The 23,280-nt window shown below is 40.8% G+C and overlaps 2 protein-coding genes across 3 annotated transcripts in view; one reads left to right on the forward strand and one right to left on the reverse strand.

Annotated features, from left to right (window-relative positions):
- Positions 1-23,280, reverse strand: part of LOC121876930 — a 43,809-nt gene that overhangs the window by 13,675 nt on the left and 6,854 nt on the right. The window lies entirely within an intron of this gene.
- LOC121876927 lies at positions 1,495-22,645 on the forward strand. Its single transcript, XM_042382493.1, has 8 exons — positions 1,495-1,657; positions 2,438-2,799; positions 13,520-13,664; positions 17,083-17,146; positions 18,902-19,051; positions 19,562-19,689; positions 20,556-20,661; positions 21,796-22,645. The coding sequence occupies exons 2-8, from the start codon at positions 2,741-2,743 to the stop codon at positions 21,897-21,899; spliced, it is 756 nt and encodes a 251-aa protein (XP_042238427.1). The 5' UTR covers positions 1,495-1,657; positions 2,438-2,740; the 3' UTR covers positions 21,900-22,645.

The raw sequence follows: 23,280 nt of genomic DNA on the forward strand, positions 1-23,280 counted from the left end.
GACAGTAAAGTGTAAGAGGAGGAGAAAGAATATTGTGAGAAAGAACTATTTATTTTTCTTATCGATGCCACAGCGGGGACACATGTACCTCTCACACTGCGGTCTGTGTTTGGTCCTCACTTGGGTTACACTGATTACTGCTGTGCCCTTACAAGTACAGTATATAAGTTGTTAAATACAGTCATTGTAACGAGCGTAATAATAATGTTGTCATCTTACTTCATTGCTCAGAGTATAGACATGATTTTATTGCTCAGTATAGACATAGTGATAAGGATAGTTATGTTCTTTAACGCCTATACACATAATTAATCAATGGTAATAATGCATTTGATTGGTTTAATTTTGTTTACATGTAGTTTTAAAATACCACCTCTTTTATTCTGATATAATCAAGAACAAAACGAGCGTAATATGCATTATAACATTTTAATTACTACTTCTTTATAGGAATCATTGTAACCTATACTATAAAAACGGAATGTTATTTAAGAGAACTCACGTTTCCAAGGATAAGTCCCATTCTTATCAAGTTATGGAACGTGAAGTAGGAAGTATGTGAATCAATCCTAGTCTACACGCCACACTGTTAACCCACACTTATCCCGCACCCTCGACGTTCACTTGTTAATCTGACCTCAAAACGTTTTCACTTGTTGATTCTGTGATGCAAAAGCTCTCCACACCAAGATAAAATGACATCTGTACCGCCGTTCCTAGAAGCAGGGGGGCGTCTGCTCGGTCACTTGGTTCTACGAGGTTGCCAAAAGTCTGAATTCATTAATCGTTAGAATGTCGCTAGATTTGAAATGCAAGTCTCCAGGAAAAAATATCTAACCATAGTGCTAGTCCTAGACAGTAGGCTTTATATAGATTAACACATCCACAATAAATAATGCTGTTGTTTTAGAATAGAAGCAGAATACGCTAGCTTACCAAAAACTTAGCAGTATTTATTCCGTATCAAATTCACCCCAGCCTTCCTTGTTACTGACATTCTGGTCACATCACTTCATAGTTCTTTGCTCGCGTAACATTTTACATTTCGTAAAGTCCATAAATACTTAAACTAAGATACTGTACTTGCATTTAAAGTCGAGATCTTCATTTTGTTACACAGCTTTGATCTCTCCATGTCTCTAAATTTTATACAAGTTGCTATTAATTAAAGAATGTCTTTTTTTCGTGTCTTTTATCTTCGCCACTGATCGGCTCCTTAGCCGCTTGGGCAGTCGGCCACGTCTCTGTTACGTACTGTTGGCAAGTACTAGGCATGCACTGGCGCATGCACTGGCTCCTGAATGTATCTGAACCTGCCCCAGTGCTTGTCAAATCTGGTCTTGAGGGAGCTCACAGTCGGTGCCGTCACAACACTCTCTGGCAGATTGTTCCAAGAGTTCACAACTCTCACTCCGAAAATGTGCTAAGTTGGCAACTCACCAGGCCTGAGTGCTTGCTGGTCCTAAATGCAGCATCATTCACGTAGTTATCCCCAGGCCACCTCTTGGGAGAGCCTCTTGGTTTTCCCTGTCTGACTACCTCCTGTTGGAGTATTTAATACGTGTGTTTCTTCTACATTCATCCGTACAGCAAGAGACGCCGGTAGCATCAACACCAAGACAACCACGAAGCTGACAAACTAATATTACCCTAACATGTAATCCTGAACCATTACTCTTGTATTTACTGTAGGATGTAAATAAACAGAAAGTGTAAAAAAAAGTGAGAGAAGTGTTATAACCACACAAGAACTGAGAGAGACAAACACCTCTCCTAACTAAGCGAGATACTGAAAAACAATATTTAACCACCAACATCAATCATTGTATACGGTCCTTCCTCGCCTACCTACCAGACACCTCTTAACTGTCTATCTTATGAGTCAGTTAAGACAACATAGTTATAGTCCCTTCACAGTATTGACTTATTGACTGACACGACACACTTCCCTCTCTCATGACCCACATCTCTGCCTCGTCTTCTTAGTGTTGTTGTTGTAGAGAGAGAGAGGAGTGAAAGTAGATAAGAAGAGGGAGTGAAAGACGAGGAGGAGGAAGGGAGCTAAAGAAGACCAAGGGGAGGAAGGGATTGAAAGAAGACTAAGAGGAAGAGTGAAAATAAGATAATTTAGGTTATCTCTATATTAAAACATAAACTCCATAACAAAATTTCTAGTAGACAATAGAGTACAGAAAAAAATAATGATGTGTTTGGGAAGTAAAGGAACTTGTGACTGAAGGAAAACTTAAAATAAAATCGAGCTTGATAATGTTTGTGTGTGTGTGTGTGTGTGTGTGTGTGTGTGTGACAGCAGATGTGTGAGTGGTGATAGTGCAGGAGTGTTGGTAGTACAGGTTGTATGACGCACACATCCCTTGTACAAACATTTTATGACTCACTATTTACAACATACAACATTCCTTGATGTCAATTTCAGTTCCCTAAAGCTCCTACAGCATCGCCACTCCTCTCACTGTATGGCAACTCTGCCACCGCCGCTGACGTAAAAACCGGTCGAGAAGACTGAGGTCTTACTGAGCACACCAGCACAGTCCACGGAGGTCGGAGCCACTCAGTGTTGCCTTAGTCCTCACTGGTCACGGGCCTCACTCGGTGCGGGTGTGCTGGACTATCACCAGAGGCGTGCTGTGAGGAAAGAAAACACCAACGTCCACCACCCACCTTGGCCCCCATTAGACTAAAACATGTGGAGTCGGGGCTCGAATTCTTGGCTTCTCGTATGCGGGCGATATTCCGCCTGTTAGTGCTAGCAATTGCCACTGGCTTGTACATAGTGGGGTAAGTGAAAATGTGTGGGTACAGCGGCATGAGGGTATGTTGAGGTGTTGCTGTATTTGTCTCTGTTTACAAGATAAGCTTAAAGTTTTGAAGGTGTTATTTGAGTAGTGGTGTGAAACAACATAAAAAGTGACAGAACTTACGTCTTTAAGAGTGATATACAACCAGGGAATCGTATAGAAAAACAAAGGAAACTCATGAATATACTGCGAAATACAAATAATGTCTTAATAAAATAGATAACACAAGTAAACAAGTAGTTGGTTGTGAAGATACAGTGAACACGGCCAGGAAGGCGAGAGGGTCAAGGTAAGTGTGGGCACAGGTGGACGACCCGACCCTACGTGAGTGTTCCCGGCGCACGTGTCGCCCCCGGCAGATAGTAACAGTCAGTCCTACCACCGCCCCTCCCCGATACAGAGGCTCAAACATAATATATATATAGTTTGGTGTCTTTTAGTGATACACTGTGTTCTGGCCAGTGTCCAGGTAAGATAAACTTATCCTTCGTCTTGTAAGAACCTTTGTCTAGTGTGCAAAGAAATATTGTATTTTTGTTTAGATCTTTGATAATTTAAAGGTATTATATTTGTTTTGTCTTAGTCTTATTTCATGAATCTTTAAGTTATGTGTAAGTTTGACAGAGTTACATACAAGTTTCAGTGTGAGACTTTGTTTATAGTTTCTTAACCTAGATTCCTTGAGGTTTTATTTAGTAAAGAAAAACATGACATGTCTCTGGGTGTACACACACACACACACACACACACACACACCACTGAGTACGAGGGTATGTCAATTAACATAGAAATCACTTGGAAAATTCTATGCGTTCATGTTTATTTTATTTGTAGACGTCATGCGTCACTGAAAGGGGCGTGACATGACCTTCCTGTTACCAACACTTCATCCTGTATCTGAACCACCCATTATCACGTCTTACTACCCCTCTCCCCCTCCCCTCACCATGGGATCACTATACAACCAGGTTAAATCATCATGCTAAATACCTGCGTTACATCAGAACTGTTTCACTATACACATCACACACACAACGTAGCCACTGTGATGATTGGTGACGAATACTAGAAACCTAACCTAACCTAACCTAGCCTCCTTAACTGGCAAACAGCACGATTTGTGTCATGTTCCATATAATGAGTGGGAGCTTGACGCCGCCCTCCCCTACACCCCTTACACCTCTCCCCTCCCCTACACCTCCCTTTCCTTATTACTCCCCTTACCCCACCTCTAAACCACCCCCTCACCCTCCCCACTCCCATAACATAACATAACATAACATAACCAAATCTAACATAACTCACCTGGTAATAAGCTGAGTGGCTTATCCTCCAAAAAAAAAAAAAAAAAATATATATATATATATATATATATATATATACTGTATATATATATATATTGTATATATATATATATATATATATATATATATATATATATATATATATATATATATATATATATATATATATATATATATATATATATATATATATATATATATATATATATATATATACATATATATATATATATATATATATATATATATATATATATATATATACTGTATATATATATATATATATATATATATATAAAACAAGTACTAGAAGCGTACTGTACACCTAATTCTAATGCTCTGGCCGTACAGGTAGACAGAACCAACACACGTGTACAGTATAATGGTCTGACACGTGTCAGGAAGAGACGATGTTTACAAATTTAAGTCTAGTGATAAATTAAAAAGTTGAAGAACTATTTATAGCAGTCTCGAGACACCTCTTACTGCTCAGGCACCGAGTGAACAAATAACCAAATAAATAAATAAATAAATGTTTAGGTTAGAGTCTCAACGTAATTTACACACCATTTTAAATGCGTTCTTACATCATCATCGTCAGTGTTTGAGGAAAATTTACGTACCTAGTGGTGGTAGTCTCAGTGTAGTCTCAACATAGGGTCTCAGCATAGATTCTCAGCATAGGGTCTGTGTAGAATCTCAGTGTAGAGTCTCAGCATAGGGTCTCAGTGTAGTCTCAGTATACAGTCTCAGCATAGGGTCTCAGTGTAGAGTCTCAGTGTAGTCTCAACATAGGTTCTCAGCATAGGGTCTCAGTGTAGTCTCAGTGTAGGGTCTCAGTGTACAATCTCAGCATAGGGTCTCAGTGTAGTCTCAGCATAGGGTCTCAGTGTAGAGTCTCAGTGTACAATCTCAGCATAGTCTCAGTGTAGTCTCAACATAGGTTCTCAGCATAGGGTCTCAGTGTAGGGTCTCAGTGTAGTCTCAGCATAGGGTCTCAGTGTAGAGTCTCAGTGTAGTCTCAGTGTACAATCTCAGCATAGGGTCTCAGTGTAGTCTCAACATAGGTTCTCAGCATAGGGTCTCAGTGTAGTCTCAGCATAGGGTCTCAGTGTACAGTCTCAGCATAGGGTCTCAGTGTACAGTCTCAACATAGGTTCTCAGCATAGGGTCTCAGTGTAGGGTCTCAGTGTAGTCTCAGTGTACAGTCTCAGCATAGGGTCTCAGTGTAGTCTCAGTGTAGAGTCTCAGTGAACAATCTCAGCATTGGGGTCTCAGTGTAAAGTCTCAACATAGGCTCTCAGCATAGGGTCTCAGTGTAGTCTCAGCATAGAGTCTCAGCGTAGTCTCAGCATAGAGTCTCAGCGTAGTCTCTGCATAGTCTCAGTGTAGAGTCTCAGTGTAGTCTCAGTGTACAATCTCAGCATAGGGTCTCTGTAGTCTCAACATAGGTTCTCAGCATAGGGTCTCAGTGTAGAGTCTCAGTGTAGTCTCAGTGTACAGTCTCAGCATAGGGTCTCAGTGTAGTCTCAGTGTAGAGTCTCAGTGAACAATCTCAGCATTGGGGTCTCAGTGTAAAGTCTCAACATAGGCTCTCAGCATAGGGTCTCAGTGTAGTCTCAGCATAGAGTCTCAGCGTAGTCTCAGCATAGAGTCTCAGCGTAGTCTCTGCATAGTCTCAGTGTAGAGTCTCAGTGTAGTCTCAGTGTACAATCTCAGCATAGGGTCTCAGTGTAGTCTCAACATAGGTTCTCAGCATAGGGTCTCAGTGTAGAGTCTCAGTGTAGTCTCAACATAGGTTCTCAGCATAGGTCTCAGTGTAGTCTCAGCATAGGGTCTCAGTGTACAGTCTGCATAGGTCTCAGTGTAGTCTCAACATAGGTTCTCAGCATAGGGTCTCAGTGTAGTCTCAGCATAGGGTCTCAGTGTACAGTCTCAGCATAGGGTCTCAGTGTAGGGTCTCAGTGTAGTCTCAGTGTACAATCTCAGCATAGGGTCTCAGTGTAGTCTCAACATAGGTTCTCAGCATAGGGTCTCAGTGTAGAGTCTCAGTGTAGTCTCAGTGTACAGTCTCAGCATAGGGTCTCAGTGTAGAGTCTCAGTGTAGTCTCAGTGTAGAGTCTCAGTGAACAATCTCAGCATAGGGGTCTCAGTGTAAAGTCTCAACATAGGCTCTCAGCATAGGGTCTCAGTGTAGTCTCAGCATAGAGTCTCAGCGTAGTCTCAGCATAGAGTCTCAGTGTAGAGTCTCAGCGTAGTCTCTGCATAGTCTCAGTGTAGAGTCTCAGTGTAGTCTCAGTGTAGAGTCTCTGCATAGTCTCAGCGTAAAGTCTCAGCGTAGAGTCTCAGTGTAGAGCCTCTGCATAGTCTCAGTGTAGTCTCAGCGTAAAGTCTCAGTGTAGAGTCTCAGCGTAGAGTCTCTGCATAGTCTCAGTGTAGAATCTCAGCGTAAAGTCTCGGCATAGTCTCAGCGTAGAGTCTGCATAGTCTCAGTGTAGAGTCTCGGCATAAAGTCTCAGCGTAGTCTCAGCATAGAGTCTCAGCGTAGAATGTCATTGTAGAGTCTCAGTGTTGAGTTTTAGCGTAGAGTCTCAGCATAGTCTTAGCGTAGAATCTCATTGTAGAGTCTCAGTGTAGAGTTTCAACGTAGAGTCTCAGCATAAAATCTCAGTGTAGACTCTCAGCATAGAATCTCAATGTAGAGTCTCAGTGTAGAGTCTCAATGTAGAGTCTCAGTGTAGGGTCTCAGTGTAGTCTCAGTGTAGAATCTCAGCATAGAGTCTCAACGCAGTCTCAGCTTAAGTCACAGATCATTTTAGGTGTTTATTTATCTGGTTGATCTTAAGCCTCTCACAGTTTGACGGTGGCCAGAAGAAAATCCTGAAGTGTCAAGAACAGTGAACTAGTCGAGGCAGTGAACGGGTTCGAGGCAGTGAACGAGTCGAGGCGGTGAACGAGTCGAGGCAGTGAACTAGTTGAGGCAGTGAACTAGTTGAGGTAGTGAACGGGTCGAGGCAGTGAACGGGTCGAGGCAGTGAACGGGTCGAAGCAGTGAACGGGTCGAGAAATGGGAAAAAATTCAACATAGTAAAAACCTTTGAAAATCTGTCTCATAGGAATTTAGACATATGTACCTAACTTCTTGTGGTCTGTGTGTGTGTGTGTGGTCAGGTAGAGATGGCGTAAATAATTAGTGTCACTTCCTGTCCTCAGTGTGTGTGACCTTCTGAGGGTGTATTCAGTGAGGGAAGAGCGAGAGAGAGTGGTGAGGGGTGTGTGGGACAGTGGTGAGGGAGATGAGGGAGAGGGGTGTGTGGGAGAGTGGTGAGGGAGGTGTAGGGAGAGTGGTGAGGGAGAGGGGTGAGGGAGAGGGGTGAGGGGGTGTTGGCGCCGTCTCAATTGATAAGGACGGGGTGATACAGTGAGAGGATTGTTCGCCTGATTTTCCCCCCCCCCACCACACCACACCCCCTCTTCGCTCATCCGTCCACACCTGTTGCGGCATTAAACGACTCATACAGGTGTGCTATAGGGATCACACCATTCGTAAAAATCACCTCCACGTGTCAGTGCTCAACGTTTCTACACCTGAATCATCAACGCGAGCTACACAACACTAAATGGATTAAGTAATGTGATATTGACACCTATATACTGTACACCTAGTCATATATATATAATTACAATTTAATATATAAACAATTGGAAACTGATTACATTCACTGCTATTACATTGGAAATATTAAGTATATTATCAAGATTATTTCTGTTATGGTTTCTGTTTCGATAATGAATTAATGTGTAGAATCTTTTAGTTAGTGATGGTGTGGTGCTGGGGGAGATAGAGAGAGAGAAGATAAAACCAGGAAGTGTACACACGTCAGGTAGATGACGATGGTCGGGTAATACCAATGACCTTGTTGGAAGGAGAGCTGGGAGGGGTGAGGGAGTGGGGTGGTACTTCCCAGTGAGAGGAACTAGTTGGGGTTGGCCTTCACACTAAGATAACGACGGCATGGTGACGCTAAAATGACCCACAAACTAATAAGACACACGTTACACTACACTGTTCCATTGTAACCTTCCTTACTATCACCAACTCTAACTAATTAAACCTATCTCAACTCTGTATAAACCAAGACTAACAAAACCAGGTTCAATTTACTAACGTCGTACCCTAACTAAACCTAAACCAACGTAACCAAAACTAGCCTGACTAAATCTAATCTAACACACAGATTACATGTTATTTATAAGTCAACAAATATCAACATAGGGTTAGCAAGAGGTATAGTTTACCAGTGGTGGGAGGTGGGGGATGTGAGCGGCTTGGCCTGGAGACAGTCAGTGTCAAGAAGGAATGACTCGACTCTATCTTTTTCTGCAACACCCGAGCGTCGGACAAACTCCTCGGATGTTTGTTTTTGTCCGGCCTGGAGGCGAGGCGACGAGGAGGCGACTGTCTCACATGTTCATTATGTAATTATCTCTTGATTATGAGGTGATTGTGGTGGTTTATTAATTTTTATTATAACCCACATGTGATTGAGTAACTCGAATTATTATGAGCTTGTACACAGTAACGAGTTTTGGTGATGTTTGTACCAGAGAAAGCTTAGGGTTTTCCGTATTGGTATAATGGATACTCGTGTGGATGACCCAGTTCAGTTACGTCTCTTTTTCTGGCCTAATTTACATCATATATTCATTTCTTTAACTTGATTCACTTCTGAGTAATGATGAAACTGAGACCGATTATAAACACCCAAAACAACACATAAATACCTTGTTCTTTGTATTTATGTCAGCGCCTAACACAACAGTGAACGGTGAGAGTAAAGACTAGATGTGTCTCAGAGTTTCCTGGGTTCATAGTTTACGAGATAAGAAAGACAATTTTATAATTTATTCTTGAGAGGTCAGGAGGATATTGGAGAATTTAATTAGTTGAATTTAAAGCTCATCTTGTGGTCATTATTTAGCAGGATTAGATGATTAATATGTGGTCTTTGTTTACCAGGATTAGATGATTAATATGTGGTCTTTGTTTACCAGGATTAGATGATTGATATGTGGTCTTTGTTTACCAGGATTAGATGATTAATGTGGTCTTTGTTTACCAGGATGTGATGATTAATATGTGGTCTTTGTTTACCAGGATTAGATGATTAATATGTGGTCTTTGTTTACCAGGAATTGATGATTAATATGTGGTCTTTGTTTACCAGGAATTGATGATTGATATGTGGTCTTTGTTTACCAGGATTAGATGATTAATATGTGGTCTTTGTTTACCAGGATTAGATGATTAATATGTGGTCTTTGTTTACCAGGATTAGATGATTAATATGTGGTCTTTGTTTACCAGGATTAGATGATTAATATGTGGTCTTTGTTTACCAGGATTAGATGATTAATATGTGGTCTTTGTTTACCAGGAATTGATGATTAATATGTGGTCTTTGTTTACCAGGATTAGATGATTAATATGTGGTCTTTGTTTACCAGGATTAGATGATTAATATGTGGTCTTTGTTTACCAGGATTAGATGATTAATATGTGGTCTTTGTTTACCAGGATTAGATGATTAATATGTGGTCTTTGTTTACCAGGATTAGATGATTAATATGTGGTCTTTGTTACTAGGATTAAAGCTTAAATGGTCGACGTTAATAAAAGGATATAATACTTAACGTTTGACTTTTTATTTACTCGTATTAAAGATTCAACTCGCTGCGTTTCTTCATTACTAGTTCGTGTGTTAGGTTAGGTTAGGTCTGTGTTAAGGGTGAATACGTGTGATCGTGTGGCCTTCTAACCACGTAATAGGGTCAAGGCAAGACATGGTTAGGCAGCTTGTTCGACCATCTGTGATAAGTTTCAACGAGCAGTTATGTCCTGTGTCTATTCTTTGGTATATGTTAAGTGAAGTAATAACAATTAACAAGAGAATTTAGTGATCACCTGAATATTGACCAACCAAACTTATTTTACCGAATGGTTAACCATACTAACATAACCAAACCTAACATACACAAACTAACATTATCTCATCTAATCTTATCTGATCCAATCTAAATTAATCTATGCATTATCATCCCAAAGGAGGATTATAAGTTTGTCCTATGATATATATATATATATATATATATATATATATATATATATATATATATATATATATATATCCCCGTAAAAAACAGCAACAAACAACTCTAGTATGGTCGGACCCCAAGACCCTCGACCATGGGGCACACTTGCATTCGAGACGGTGAGGGAAAAGCACACCCACCCTATCCACCCCATCCACCTAAACCCCGCCCCTCCTACCCACTAACCAGAACTATACCGCTTTAAAGCGCTTCCTCAGAAAATAAAACTCCGCCTGGTGACATCATTTATCACACCGATATTAGCTTACCCAGCAGTACTTCTTCATACTATGAGCACCACTCAAATATGTGGTCTTTGTTTACCAGGATTAGATGATTATAATGTGGTCTTTGTTTACCAGGATTAGATGATTAATATGTGGTCTTTGTTTACCAGGATTAGATGATTAATATGTGGTCTTTGTTTACCAGGATTAGATGATTAATATGTGGTCTTTGTTTACCAGGATGTGATGATTAATATGTGGTCTTTGTTTACCAGGATTTGATGATTAATATGTGGTCCTTGTTTACCAGGATGTGATGATTAATATGTGGTCTTTGTTTACCAGGATGTGATGATTAATATGTGGTCTTTGTTTACCAGGATTTGATGATTAATATGTGGCCTTTGTTTACCAGGATTTGATGATTAATATGTGGTCTTTGTTTACCAGGATTTGATGATTAATATGTGGTCTTTGTTTACCAGGATGTGATGATTAAAATATGGTCTTTGATTACCAGGATTAGATGATTAATATGTGGTCTTTGTTTACCAGGATTAGATAAACATGTGGTCTTTGTTTACCAGGATGTGATGATTAATATGTGGTCTTTGTTTACCAGGATGTGATGATTAATATGTGGTCTTTGTTTACCAGGATGTGATGATTAATATGTGGTCTTTGTTTACCAGGATTTGATGATTAATATGTGGTCTTTGTTTACCAGGATGTGATGATTAATATGTGGTCTTTGTTTACCAGGATGTGATGATTAATATGTGGTCTTTGTTTACCAGGATGTGATGATTAATATGTGGTCTTTGTTTACCAGGATTTGATGATTAATATGTGGCCTTTGTTTACCAGGATGTGATGATTAAAATATGGTCTTTGCTTACCAGGATTAGATGATTAATATGTGGTCTCTGTTTACCAGGATTTGATGATTAATATGTGGTCTTTGTTTACCAGGATTAGATGATTAATATGTGGTCTTTGTTTACCAGGATTAGATGATTAATATGTGGTCTTTGTTTACCAGGATTTGATGATTAATATGTGGTCTTTGTTTACCAGGATTTGATGATTAATATGTGGTCTTTTACCAGGATGTGATGATTAAAATGTGGTCTTTGTTTACCAGGATTAGATGATTAATATGTGGTCTTTGTTTACCAGGATTTGATGATTAATATGTGGTCTTTGTTTACCAGGATTTGATGATTAATATGTGGTCTTTTACCAGGATGTGATGATTAAAATGTGGTCTTTGTTTACCAGGATTAGATGATTAATATGTGGTCTCTGTTTACCAGGACGTGATGATTAATATGTGGTCTTTGTTTACCAGGATTTGATGATTAATATGTTTGCCTTTGTTTACCAGGATTTGATGATTAATATGTTTGCCTTTGTTTACCAGGATTTGATGATTAATATGTGGTCTTTGTTTACCAGGATTTGATGATTAATATGTGGTCTTTGTTTACCAGGATTTGATGATTAATGTGGTCTTTGTTTACCAGGATGTGATGATTAATATGTGGTCTTTGTTTACCAGGATGTGATGATTAATATATATGTGTGTGTGTGTGTGTCCCCGTAATTGAAAACAACAACAAACAACTCTCGTATGGTCGGACACTGAGACCCTCGACCGTGGGGGCACACTTTCTCCACCTCTGCATTCGAGAAGAATTGAAACAGTTTATTTATCCAGAAAAACACGGATACAGTGGATAAACAACAATATTAACATGGCTGAGAACCTGAGCTGCACCTGATATATACCCATACCCTGCCCCACTCCCACACCCCGCCCCTCCCACCCACACCCTGCCCCACCCACCCACACCCCGCCCCACCCACCGCCACCCACACCCCGCCCCACCTACCCACACCCCGCCCCTCCTACCCACACCCAGCCTCACCTACCCACACCTCAATAGGGCCATACTAAAAATGACACTAAACCAATATGAAAATTAAAATAGGTAGGAATAATTGGAGGTATAGTAAGGAAATATATAACTTATGAAGCAGCGAGGTGACGTCGGGGGCTCTCACACACACACGAAGGTCGAGCCGATCCCTGACCTTGATATTTCTTAATGTGGAATTCCAGTGTCACTCCCTAACCTAACTCTACCCAACTTAACCTAACCTAACTCTACCCAACTTAACCTAACCTAACTCAACCCAACTTAACCTAACCTAACTCTACCCAACTTAACCTAACCTAACTCAACCCAACTTAACCTAACCTAACTCTACCCAACTTAACCTAACCTAACTCTACCCAACCTAACCTAACCTAACTCTACTCAACTTAACCTAACCTAACTCTACCCAACTTAACCTAACCTAACTCTACCCAACTTAACCTAACCTAACTCTACCCAACAACTAACCTAACCTAACCTAACTCTACCCAACCTAACCTAACCTAACTCTACTCAACTTAACCTAACCTAACTCTACCCAACTTAACCTAACCTAACTCTACCCAACTTAACCTAACCTAACTCTACCCAACTTAACCTAACCTAACCACCCTAAAGCTAACTTAGCCTAACTTAACCTAACCTAACTCCTCCAGGTAGCGTTAAAGTGGTAAATCTTCAGGTGAAATAAGCTGGGGGGGGGGGTAGGGGATTTCAAGGTGGTGTATTTACTAATCTATAATACACGCTTCAAGATCTCCTTAGTTATTGAAGCACATGAATACACTATAACATCAATACCGTCTATGTATACTGTATGAATGTATTACCTACATACTTCGGTTGTATACATTAATTAACTGTATAATCCTGTATGACGATTTTGCTGAATAAATATCTATAGGTGTATATATTATTTTCTATACACCTATTTAGCTAATCTATCTATTTATCTACTGTATATGTCTATTTTTCTATCCAGCTATCATCTATGTATCTATACAATCTATCTTTCTATCCATCTATGTATTTATCTAATCTAACCTAACCTAAGGCCGTCTCTCTCCCAACAGGACAGAGGCGCGGGCAGCTAAGTTAATATATCAGGTGAAGAAGAGGAATTCAGGTACCTCACCCCCCTCACTGCTACAGCGTCCCCCTCACTACTCATTGGATATGCTTGCCTCACTCTCCCTACCCTTGCTACCCTATGTCAAGGTAAGTGTCTCTACGTAGGGGCTGTGAAGTGAGATAGAGTTATTGAGAGGTGGGGTGGTTGATTAGTGTTTGTGTGAGGAATTAAATTGATATCTAAGGAGTGCGGTAGAGTGTGGGTAGTGTACCTGTAGTAAAAGGTAATTATGAAATGGTTTTCCAATCGTATGTATGTATGTATGTATCCAAAATCATTAATAATGGTGAAGGTTATATTTATGAGCGAAGTATTTGTATCATGACTCACATCAAAGGAATCCAGAGAGACAATTCAAGGTCAGGAGGATGGAGGCGTCAACAAACCTAATAACTCAGGTGTGACTAATAAACAGCCTCCTCTCATTTTAAGTTTGACGTCACCTTAGTTTCAAATATCGTTGACTACATCTACAGGTTGGTCAATTGTATGGAACACTAAGGAACAGATCGCTACTTTGATAAACTTGTTCCGATACATAAACAACCCGGAACGTTGCAGGAACACAAGTAGTAGTATTAATAATGTACAGTACACCGTGTCTTATGCCACGAACAAAATATAATTACAAAACTAAAATATAAACTACAAATTACCAGAGTATTTGGTTAGTTTTGTGTCTATAATTCAGTATCTTATAAAAAAATACCTGAGATATCGCTCGGAAAAGCTAACAAACACAGCCCGATGTGTTGGAGAAAAATAGGAGGTGTACAATAGTGGTGATAATTATAAGGTACATTAGGTGTGTCATGAAAGATGTGGGACCATATAGAGGACGGTGACTCAGGTCTATCTCACACAGGGAAAACGGGGGAAGCATTATTATCGAAATATAATTACCGGTGAGGGAATATCCAGCTACCACAAAAACAACAGACGGACAATCTGAAGGTTCCATGTTAAGAAATCACACGAGGTCGGTCGAAATGTCAACTAAAAATAAGAAACCGCTTCATGGAGTCTTGTCAGTTCTGGGGTGGAAAATGAAATTGTATAGATAAGGACATTTCCCCACAGATAATAAGAAAAGGAAACAATCTGTGGATGAGGAAACAAGCGATCTTCCTCAAGATATTAGGCAGGTATTTCCTACAGCCACCCTGAGTAACTTAGACAGGATAGATGTTGTTTGGTTCTGGGGAGCTGTCTACCTGACCCTGTCTTATAGACAAAACTATTTATATAAATGTGGGTTAATTTATTTGAAGTGTGCAACTATCACCCACTGTAATTTTCCGTAGCTGTGTAAGGTAGCATGTTGAAAGCACGTGATGGTGCACAAGGTGTGTCTCCAGAAATAAACCAGGAAAAAGTCACAGAAAAAAGGCACGGAAAAAACCTAACCTAACCTACGTGCAATGCCATCATATATATATATATATATATATATATATATATATATATATATATATATATATATATATATATATATATATATATATTGTTGTCAATGTGTACAAGTCATGTAACTTTATTTCCGTTCACCTCCGGAATACCGTAGGTCAGTTGTCTTGGACTTGACCCACGGGCAGTATACTCAGTTCTCACTACAGTTGGACGTCCTTAGAGCCTATCCCTGAGAGCTCCGTCCTTCCCCCCCCCCCACCCCTAGCCCTCACAGTTACAGTGACTATTACGGTGATTATCCTTTGGGCAGTGTACATAGACTCTGTTGATAATAAACTAAGAAAAGGAACATATTGGGCTTCGCTACTAAAACCAATAAACATTTACCTATGTTCCAGTTCGTCTAGAATATAAGGTAACCGCTTCACAAGTGCCCGTTACGAGTGTGACCATCCAGCAAGGTTGTTACATATATGACAGCTTCACAAGTCGTGTCATAAAACAAGTAACAGTAACTTAACAGTTGCTCAGTTGGTAACGGTAGAGATAATTTGTTCTCCCCATCACTGTGTTACGAGAAGTTACAGCCATACGTCCATTAAATCTACATAAAAAAAACTTGTATAAATCACAAAAAATAAAGGAAATTAATCTTTTCGACTCTCCAGTGATATAAATAATGAAAGGTACCGCGCTTAACCATTCATGTCCAGTACTGTGTGAGCGTTATGCTCACTTAAATTTTAAATAGATAATTGTAAGCCACACTACTAGATGGCGCAGGAGAGGGACCGAGTAGAATATAAAACATATATATTAGCCTCTGTCAAATATACAGTGATATTATATAAATGAGGACTAATGACTTATAAGTTGGTACAATGAGTGATATACACCCCATGACAAAGTGAGGGAAGGGTGTAGCGTGACTTAAGAGCGTAAAGATACTATAGTTTATAGTGACAGGCTGAGTACAAGTGTAATGTATAGAACTACCAATGTGTGTTAGTTTTATTTTACTAGTTCAACGGGAGGGGAGGGGGGTATGGGGAACACTTACACGATAATTTGCAGATTATTGGTATGTTCTCTGGCTAAACCTTAACACTGGGTTGGGCACTCGTAATTATATGTCTCGTTTGGCGTGTTGACCTTGCGGGGCGGGGCGACGGGCGGGACAGAGCAGCAAGGTTGCGTGGGGCATCTCGGTTACAACTGGCTCCCTTTATTGGAGAGTTCACTGTGTGGTGTTCTGGTCGTTATTGGCCTATCGGTGATGGCTTCTCTCCATAGTTACTGAACTGCGCTATGTCGCTCTCCTGGCCTGGCTAGTTTTACTCTAACAGAAACTCACTATACTAGAAGCACTTATTTTACCACCCCATATTTGTCTTGGAATTCAATTAACCTCCAAACCAGCACTGTGTTGATATCGTTTTCTTAATATGGTGGAGGCTAGCGAGCAACATCAACCCACCATGGCACCAGTTAACAGCCAGAAGTGATACTCGATAGAAGTTTCTAGAGCCGAGCTCCCTAGGGCTCTCAGCTATACTTCTCTCTATCAGCTAATTACAAGAAAATAGCTGATGATCATTAGTCTGACAATACCAAATAGCTGTACAGACATTACTAAACCAATATATCTAGAAAACTACCCCGTGTGTTTATATTAAGTTAAGAAACAACAAGTGAACAGAAAACTACAAACGTGTTTTGTGTAACTTAAAAGCTGAGAAAACTACCAGTACAACTGTGAACAGCCACCTACACCAGTGACATCCTTGTAATAGTTATACACTGGAATACCAATCAACAGCTAGTTCAAAGGCCTGGCATTCCACAACGAGTAAAGAAGTGGTAAGTAGCCAGATAACCACAAAGGTGATAACTGTTGGGAGAGCAGCTGTATCGGGCAACAAGCGATGGCATACTAGGATAACACTCACATCTCAATAGCCTGTATCAAACATTCAGATATGCGTAATTTAAATACAGAAATTCACTGTTCCAATGTTCAGGTATTAGATATAGACTTATTAAGCCTCTGTTCCCGGGATAGTCTCAACATTTATGACGTCTTTTTTTTTTCAGGACTTGCAACATTCGGGGGTTGTAATGCCTCCTATCCGACCACAGCCCAGACGACGGACTAGACGTAAGTATTTTGGCGAGAGGCGAACGTGATGCTCCCATTTTATCTTTAAGCTTTTCTTCTGTTATTTCCTCTCTTTAGTTGTTGCTTCTGTGTCTCCTTCTCTCTCTTTCACCTAATATTGTTATTTATTTTCGTATTTCCTTCCTTCTTCCCTTTACTGTTCTTTGGATTTATGTATTAGTGTGTGTGGAAGTGACTCAGGTAATCTACTTGCTAAATAACTCCAAACATTAAGTATCTACAATGAGCTGAATTCCTTCTCCCGTTACGTGTATTCTAGAACACTCCTTAGACTTCCTGTATAATGTTGTCGTGCATTGTGTAGACTCGCCCTTGTGTTCCCAGCTGAGGAGAAAGCTAATGGAGACAGCAACTACTAGGTGGCGTATAAGTAACTTCACTTGGGGGTCTGTCGCTAGGTTGGTAAACACGGCAGCGCTGTGTTGGTCAGGGAGAGCCCCTGTCGACTGGGAGGAGGAGACGACGAGTGAGGCTTAGAGTACAGTATTTCCAGAGGGTAATGTAGGCATTAGGAACCTTGAGTACAGAGACAGGTTAAAGCATCTTAATTTGCACTCCCTCAAGAGACGTAGCTTGAGAGGCGATAAGATAGAGGTGTACTGTATAAATGGAAGTCGGGGCTGAACAAAGGGGACATTACAAAGGTACTCAAACTATCAAACCAGGAGCGAACTCGTAACAATGGTTTTAAATTAGACAAATTCAAATTTAGGAACGAAATAGGTAAACATTGGTTTGAAAATAGAGTAGTGGACGAGTGGAACAAGTTACCAAATATCATCATTAACTCGTATACGCTGGATAGCTTCAAACATAGGTTGGATGGATATATGAGCAATAGGGGTTGGGTGTAAACGGGACTGCCCAGTATGGGCCAATAGGCCCGCGGCAGTTTCCTCCATTCTTATGTCCTGGGTTCGAGTCACGGCCTGTGCCTGATGTGAGAAGAGAGGGGTGTTTATCCAGTGTGACCCTTATCAAACCTAACCTAACCTAACTCACTCCACCCCCCCCCCCCCAAGGTAGTGTTAAGATGTTTAATTACCAGGTGAAATATAAATTGGAGGGGCGAAGCTTCAGGTGATCTACTTTTACTATTTAGTTAGGTGAAGAAATCAATCGTTCGCCAATGACGTGACCTCAGCACCTATGGTTGATCGAGTACCCCCATTTAAGTATACAAGTTTATCATAGTTGTGAATTTATTTGTGTTATGATGCAATATTCATCTTTTATCCCTTAATATAAAAATAACTTTAGTCTCCCCTGATATTTTAATTTATAATATTCTCATAATGCCTTTGTGTGTTAGGAGTTAATTCAGTAAAGGGACTAACTAACCTCTTTCTTCTAACTTTACCTGGGTTAAGTTTTGGTCAAGATCAACTTAATCTTAACACATGTAATATGAGGTGTTGAAGTTTGTGTTTATTGGTATGGGCTTAAGTTTTTTTTTTAGCGTATTATTTACATCATATTTCCCCAAAAAACCTAGCTTAACCCTCCATGTAGAGTTAAGGTATTCTCGGAGGTAAAATAAAGTGGGGTGTCTAATCTTCAGGTGATTTAAGATATTATGTTCTCCCAAATACACTTAACTTTCCATTCAGTTTTGACCTGTTAAACTACCGTCACTCATTCTGATCTGTTCCTGTCACTCAATCTGACCTGTTAAACTGCCGTCACTCAACCTGACCTGACACATCCTAAGTAATGAGTGTTTTATTGTTTCAGGGTCATCGAGGTCATCGTCTCAAGAGGTGAACTACACGGGCCAGGAGAACCGGAAATTCCGAGTACAAGGTGACCCTCTCTATTTAGCACCCTCTTCGTCAGGAAATTCCCTCCACCTAGAAGCCCAGGAGAGCACCTCACACACTCATGGTACGTAGTAGTAGTAAAGATGCTGTGACCTTCCCCTTGGGATTGATAGAGATATAAGAGAATCAGTTGAGGAAATTTCAAATATTAAACGGAGATATGAAAATGGCTTATGATTAATAGGATTTTATTTTGTAGTTTCTTTTATTCTTATGTTAAATAATTTTAAGTCGTAATGGAGTATATAATAGATTAATCTTGCATACTGTATGTCGTCAGGTAAGTAGTTTGCTTACATGCAGTGGAGTCTGGACAGTGTTTAGTCCGCCATATTAGGTCTGGGAGGGGGAAATCGTCTACCCGCGTCAGTTCAAATGTTTATATCTATTATCTCTCTAATATCGCTGCTGCCATTAGAGATCACAGATGTTTAATACTCTTTACTTATGAAGATGTATAATTTGAACACACACACAATATGTATGCTGTACTGTATATCTTCAGCTATATTTACTTAATTAGACAAAATATTCATCAATCGTGAAAATATTAACTGGTTGTCGCCTCCCACAGTGTGTTTCCGCGTCCATACATTCGAGGTGCTGAGGCCGTTGGTTGAGGGAGGCATAGTGGTGATGCTAGAGACCTTCGCTGGAGGCAAGTTCCTCAGAGGCGCCACATCTGGGACCCTATCTCTTATGGTCAGTGCTGGTGCTTGCTGGGTAGTGTGTGGTGACTGGGTAGTGTCTTGAGTGGTGACTGGGTAGTGTCTTGAGTGGTGATTGGGTAGTGTGTGGTGACTGGGTAGTGTCTTGAGTGGTGACTAGGTAGTGTCTTGAGTGGTGATTGGGTAGTGTCTTGAGTGGTGATTGGGTAGTGAGTGGTGACTGGGTAGTGTCTTGAGTGGTGATTGGGTAGTGTGTGGTGACTGGGTAGTGAGTGTCTGAGTGGTGACTGGGTAGTGAGTGTCTGAGTGGTGACTGGGTAATGAGTGTCTGAGTGGTGACTGGGTAGTGAGTGTCTGAGTGGTGACTGTGAGTGTCTGAGTGGTGACTGGGTAGTGAGTGTCTGAGTGGTGACTGGGTAGTGAGTGTCTGAGTGGTGACTGGGAGTGTCTGAGTGGTGACCGGGTAGCGAGTGTCTGAGTGGTGACTGGGTAGTGTCTGAGTGGTGACCGGGTAGCGAGTGTCTGAGTGGTGACTGGGTAGTGTCTGAGTGGTGACCGGGTAGTGTCTGGTGGTGACTGGGTAGTGTCCTGGGTGACTGGGTGGTGAGTGTCTGAGTGGTGACTGGGTGAGTGTCTGAGTGGTGACCAGTGTCTGAGTGACTGAGGTGGTGACTGAGGTCTGAGTGAGTGTCTGAGTGGTGACTGGGTAGCGAGTGTCTGAGTGGTGACTGGGTAGTGAGTGTCTGAGTGGTGACTGGGTAGTGAGTGTCTGAGTGGTGACTGGGTAAACCCTAATTTGGTCCTCTCTCTCTCCACAAACTCAAACTAAAATATCAATGGCGATCTTTCTGTAACCCGTAAACAAACAGGTGTACTGATTCGTGTGTTTTGTTTTCACAGTCTGGAGGCATCAGTGTAAATAACGTCAGCAGATTCGACAACAGATTCTTCCTTCTACACAGTGCGAGAGGAGACACTTACGTCACGATCAAACACCTCGCTACAGGTCAGTACACTCCCTCAGTTCACCATTCATCCAGTTTACTACCAGTCAATATGGTCACTGAACTCACTACCAGTTAGTCAGTTCACCAATTATTACCAGTCAGTAAGATCGCCAAAGTCACTATCAGTCAGTCAGTTCACCAGACAGTAAGGTCACTCTTAATCACTAACAAACACTCAGGTCAGGTCACCAAAGCTACTCAGGTCAGTTGGTCAGGTCAAAACTAGGTCAAGAAGTCCTACAGGATGGCTTACCTTATCTATGTTAAGCCTCCTCCCCCCCCCCTCCCTCCAGCTGATTTCACCTTAAGATTAGCTATACCCTAAAGCTATCTGTCAGCTAAGGGTTAGGTTAATGTATTGAAAGAGGGGCTCAGCTAAAGCAAAATACTCACTCCTGTCTACTTGTAATGTGGGGCCACCTTAAGCTTCCTCTCACACTAAAGGGAACTGTCTTCCAACCTTCCTCTCCCTTTTCATATTTTACCAATCACACTTAAAAATGTTACACTTATGGAGATTTTTCCTTTCTTTAATATTCTCTTGACGTAACTCGGAGCAATATAGAAATTCCTTGTTATTTTTGTAATTTTTTTATTGTCTAGAATTTCTAAGATTAATACCATGTAAATATCACCATAAGAGTAAGAGTTCAGTGTCTGTATCTATGAAACAAGGCAGACTTCATTTCAGTATAGGTAATAGAAGCAATGTTATTTGTATCATTATAAGGAAAACACAAATTTAATCTACAAAATGGCTCAAACAAATACTCACCTAGATAATCTAATCCACCCTTGTTCCGCTACCTGCACGGCCTATATACACAAACTGTATACCTCCATTCTCTTTGTATGCATACGTGCTTCTCTATACATATCAAACCAAACTAAACTTGTATGATGATTTCACTTAATAAATATCTATCTATCTAACCTAGCCTAACAGGTATCACTAAGGTGTTTAATCATCAGGTGAAATCATTTTGGGCTAATCTTCAGATGTTCCCCACAATATAATGAGATCAATACAATTTCCTTATTTAGTTAAAACATTTTTACAGAAATTCACTAATTTGAACAAAGACAACATCACTCTCACTGACTTAATATACTGTATTGTACTCTATCCCCAGGCCACTTCCTCTCAAGGGGGACAGAGCAGGTCACCCTAGTCAACTCTGACCAGGGCATCACTGACGATATGCGCTTCGAAATGTTTGACTGCACTCGATCCTGAACCCTGGACTGAGAATCCCCACGTCAACATTGTCTAAAGCGCTGTAAAATGTCACTCAAGTAAGGATAGTCCACAGTGGCTGGAACTACCGCACTGCATGGCAAAGACTCACCGCCACGCGATTAGCTTAACTGGGCGACATGACCGTGTTAAAGAAACCACACCTAGCCAAGACACACCCGGGTGGTAATAATTAGGAAGCATTACCGACCGGCGACATGACCACGCACCTGGACAAACACAGCCGTCCAGATCTAACCAGTTTATTGTTAATTAGGAGAGGTCATCTGCTTGCTCTCCTCCAATATAAAGGCCCTGTAGCTCAATCCACGCGGATTACTTTCGTATCACTGAAGACGAAGTCACGCTCGTCACTAGTCGAGATCGGGAAGGAGACTTACCTCCCCAGCACCGCGTCTCCAGCTAGCAGTCTCCCATAGGAGACATAGTCCAGCAGCACCCGCTGGGCCTCCCTTAAGTCACACGTGAGTCATTGTCAGAGCTATCCATAGGGTGAGTTACTTACGGTGGGAAGTGTATCCATTTCATGTTTGTGTCCGAGAGTCTGTGTTTAGTAACGTAAATACAGTATAATCTGCTATTAATGAGTCTGTGTCACTGAGCGAAGAATGATGAAAATGATTCCGGGACTTAGAAACCTTCCATATCAAGATAGGTTAAAGAAACTAAACTTGCATTCCCTGGAAAGACGAAGAGTGCGGGGAGATATGACAGAAGTATTTAAGTGGGTGAAAGGAATCAATAAAGGCGATATAGATAAAGTTCTTATAATATCCGAGCAGGATAGGACTCGTAGCAACGGATTTAAGTTGGATAAGTTTAGGTTTAGGAGGGAGATAGGAAGGAACTGGTTCACAAATAGGGTGGTGGACGAGTGGAACAAGCTTAGCAGCTTTGTAGTAAGTGCTGGAATGCTGAAAAGTTTTAAAAGGAGGCTAGATAGATTCATGGATGATAGAGAGTGGTAAAACGGGACTGCCCAGTATGGGCCAATAGGCCCGCTGCAGTTTCCTCCATTCTTATGTTCTTATGACAGAGGGAGGAGTTAGGTATGAACCAAGTCTCTCCCAGTCAGTGAATTGGTTGTGGCAGGTACAGAACACTATTAATTATGGCAGGTGGAAAATAATGGTTTTTATAACAGAGCTAAAGTTGTGATAGCATAAAAGAAATGAAGGCAGCTTATACATAGCTTCAGTTGTATCAGAAGTAGATAACAAGATGATGAAGAAAGTATGAAACAACAGTAATTGTAACCAGAAATGAATCTGGTGGTGAAAAAAATCTAATGGAAATAATGTAGAAATGCTAATGGTACTTCGAGAGGGAGGTAGGATGAGCAGCTGAGTGGTGGTAGGTG

This window comes from Homarus americanus, unplaced genomic scaffold (genome assembly GCF_018991925.1).
Source record: "Homarus americanus isolate GMGI-L3 unplaced genomic scaffold, GMGI_Hamer_2.0 scaffold10478, whole genome shotgun sequence".
Classification (NCBI taxonomy): Eukaryota; Metazoa; Arthropoda; class Malacostraca; order Decapoda; family Nephropidae; genus Homarus; species Homarus americanus.